The following is a 3,015-nucleotide window of genomic DNA, read 5'->3' on the forward strand; positions in this document are numbered from 1 at the left end:
TGACGCCATGTAAAATCCTTGATTGTTAATCTCAACCTAAAATTATATTATCAATTTTACGCGAGAAATCATACTACTAATTACGATAGACCAAATAAAATAAGAAAATATATATAGTGATTGACACAGTCTACAATTTTTTCTCCCAACTCTCAAAAGCGGAATGTGATTTCTACTCGTTCTTGGTTTTGTTTGTCTCACAACTTTCCTCTCTTCTTTCTACATCATAAATTATAAAGAAGCTCTCCTTTTATAGGAGAAGAAAAAGTCTTCGAAAAAAGAATTTTTGCAAATAAAGGAAATATTCAACTGTATCGTAAAACAAGGAAATTAAAGAGTGAGTACAGAATATTCTGGAATACAAATTAGGAAGAATCCTTCATTTTCATGCCATATCAACAGTGGATCATCAAGAAAGAGTAACTTGGACAGGTAAAAAAAAAAAAAAAGAGAAAATTAAGGAGTATAAGACTAGAGGAATGTGAGATGTATCCCATCCAAATTTGGATAAAGGTAAAACAAAAGAAAAACTTAGAGACCAGAGGAATATCAGATGTATTCAAACCAGTAAAGCTAGGTCAGTATTTTGTGATCTTGATTCTATTAAAAAAAATTTGGTTACACTCATAAAAAGCTTGTCTGATAAATACAGTCTATTATACAAAAAGAATTGACAAGTTGCTGCTTTTTCTATATTATAAGGACGACAATAAGTGTTTTGCATTAAAATAATTCCAACCAACTACACTATATATTTTCTATTTAATTAATTCTCAGCTGTAAGGAATACTTGTTTGTAACACAAAAAAGTACACAAACTGCGGTTATAGTTATTTCGAGCGTAACTAAACACAACAACGCACACAACGTAAAAATGTACGAACACTTCTTCATCCATTAAACTTCTGTTTTTAGTATTTGTGTCTTTAATTAGTAGAGACATTACCTTGGAATTATTAAAATGTAATTTATGTAACTCTATTAAGTAGCACTTATTGATACTCTTTAATAAAAGATACGGCAAGTAACATACTAAGTGACCGTTTGGACATAAAATTTGATGGAAGATTTTTTCAAAAATAATTCACTTTTTTTCGAAATCAGCATTTGTTTATAAAATTTCCAATTTTCACTTGAAAATGCATTTTGGAAATTTTCGAAAATTTGAAAAATTGCAAAAAACTGTTTTTCAAAATTTTGACTCAAATCACTCACAAAACTTCAAAAACAACCCAAACTGAAATTTATGTCCAAACACAACCATAAATTTCAAATACCATTTTCACTTAATTTTTTTTTATATAACAATAAATTAAATGTACGTGCAATCAGACATGACTGTTAGGGGCACATGTAGAATGGACAAAGGTGGTGGGTGATGATAAAGGAGAAGGGGGAGAGAAACTAACAGTGAAAACATAGGTGAAAAAGCCAGAAAAGATATATTCCTACTATTCACAAACAACAAGTTAGAGAAATATTGAATTCTATGGCTGGTTGTTTCCTACTGGTGAAGGGGACCCTGTCGTACCATTGGGGTTTTATCAGGGATGACCCATTTCTTCCATGGGTCCCCCCCCCCTACCCCTTACCCCCTACCCCCCCCCCCCCTTTCCTTTCTTCCCTTTATAAATGTTGGGACATAATGCAAAAAGAAGAAAAGTTGTAGTCTTGGATGCATTCTCTCCTCTTTTAACTCCTACTATAACGTTCTTGATTCTTCTTCCCTCTTTTTCTCTGCAAAATCACTGTACAAAACGTACGTAAATTAATATCTATTCATACAATGGATAAGACACAAGATTTAGAAGGCAATAAGAAGATAAAGAGAAATCGTGACAGCAGTAAACATCCAGTTTACAGAGGAGTACGAATGAGGAATTGGGGAAAATGGGTATCAGAAATTCGTGAGCCACGTAAAAAATCACGTATTTGGTTAGGGACTTTCCCAAATCCAGAAATGGCAGCTAGAGCTCATGACGTGGCTGCTTTAAGCATAAAAGGTAATTCAGCAATTCTCAATTTTCCTCAACTAGCTGCTTCACTCCCTAGACCAGTTACACTTAGCCCCCGTGATATTCAAGCTGCAGCAGCTAAAGCAGCAGCAATGGACACTTTTGATAACAATAATATAAACATTACTACTTCTTCTTCTGAAGATGATGATTCATTACCTAATAATTCCACTTCGACTTCTGCAAATATGTCAACTTCTTCTTCACTATCATCCTTGGTATCAGCAATTGATTTGGCTACGTCTGAGGAATTGACACAAATTATTGAGCTGCCAAGACTAGGCACGAGTTATTCTGACGATGAGTTGAAGAACGATTTTGTTTATTATGATCACTCGGCAATGGAAGGTTGGTTATATCCTGATGATGGAGGAATGATTTATTCAAGCTGTTTTGAGCCTTCTTTGTTGTGGAATTACTAATTTTTAAGTACTGTGTGCCCCTTCAAATTTGTGTGGACTATGGATTTTCTTCTTCATCTTTTTTTGCTTTTTTGTTGTTGGTGTTTGTATAAAAAAAAAAAAAAAGGTTTAAGCCTTTTCTTCAATTTTTCTGTAGAGGGGCTAAATAGACTTTTTTTTCCTTTCTTCCCTTTTGTGTAAGTGTAAGTTGTAAGTTTTGCTCTTCAATAAATCTAACTGTACAGTGTTAGGAAGGGAAGAATTAAAAGGTCATAAATGCTTCGTCAATATTTATTGGTCTACTGACCTATCTTTTCCAGCTCTTTCATTTGTGTTTCTTCTCTCTTTAAATGAGTGATGTTAACTGTTAAGCTAATGTTTAACTCTCATTTATCAAACTACAACAGATTAGTTATAAGTTCAAACATCTGTTCTTGACTAGGTATACATTTTATAAAGTTCACAATTATGAGACATAAAATTTTCTTGGTATTTCGTCTGAGTCGAGTCCTAATCCGAAACAAATTTGGACTATTCATCGGACAACTGCTCACTAATTTCTTCCACATGTTGAGGAACAATTAATTCTTTTACATTCA

General features: G+C 33.2%; 1 protein-coding gene across 1 annotated transcript; it reads left to right on the forward strand.

The window, feature by feature from the left end:
• Positions 1,644 to 2,744, forward strand: LOC109240925 (dehydration-responsive element-binding protein 3-like). The gene has a single exon (XM_019407617.1). The coding sequence runs from the start codon at positions 1,787 to 1,789 to the stop codon at positions 2,435 to 2,437; it is 651 nt and encodes a 216-aa protein (XP_019263162.1). The 5' UTR covers positions 1,644 to 1,786; the 3' UTR covers positions 2,438 to 2,744.

The sequence above is a fragment of the Nicotiana attenuata genome, chromosome 1 (genome assembly GCF_001879085.1).
Source record: "Nicotiana attenuata strain UT chromosome 1, NIATTr2, whole genome shotgun sequence".
NCBI lineage: Eukaryota > Viridiplantae > Streptophyta > Magnoliopsida > Solanales > Solanaceae > Nicotiana > Nicotiana attenuata.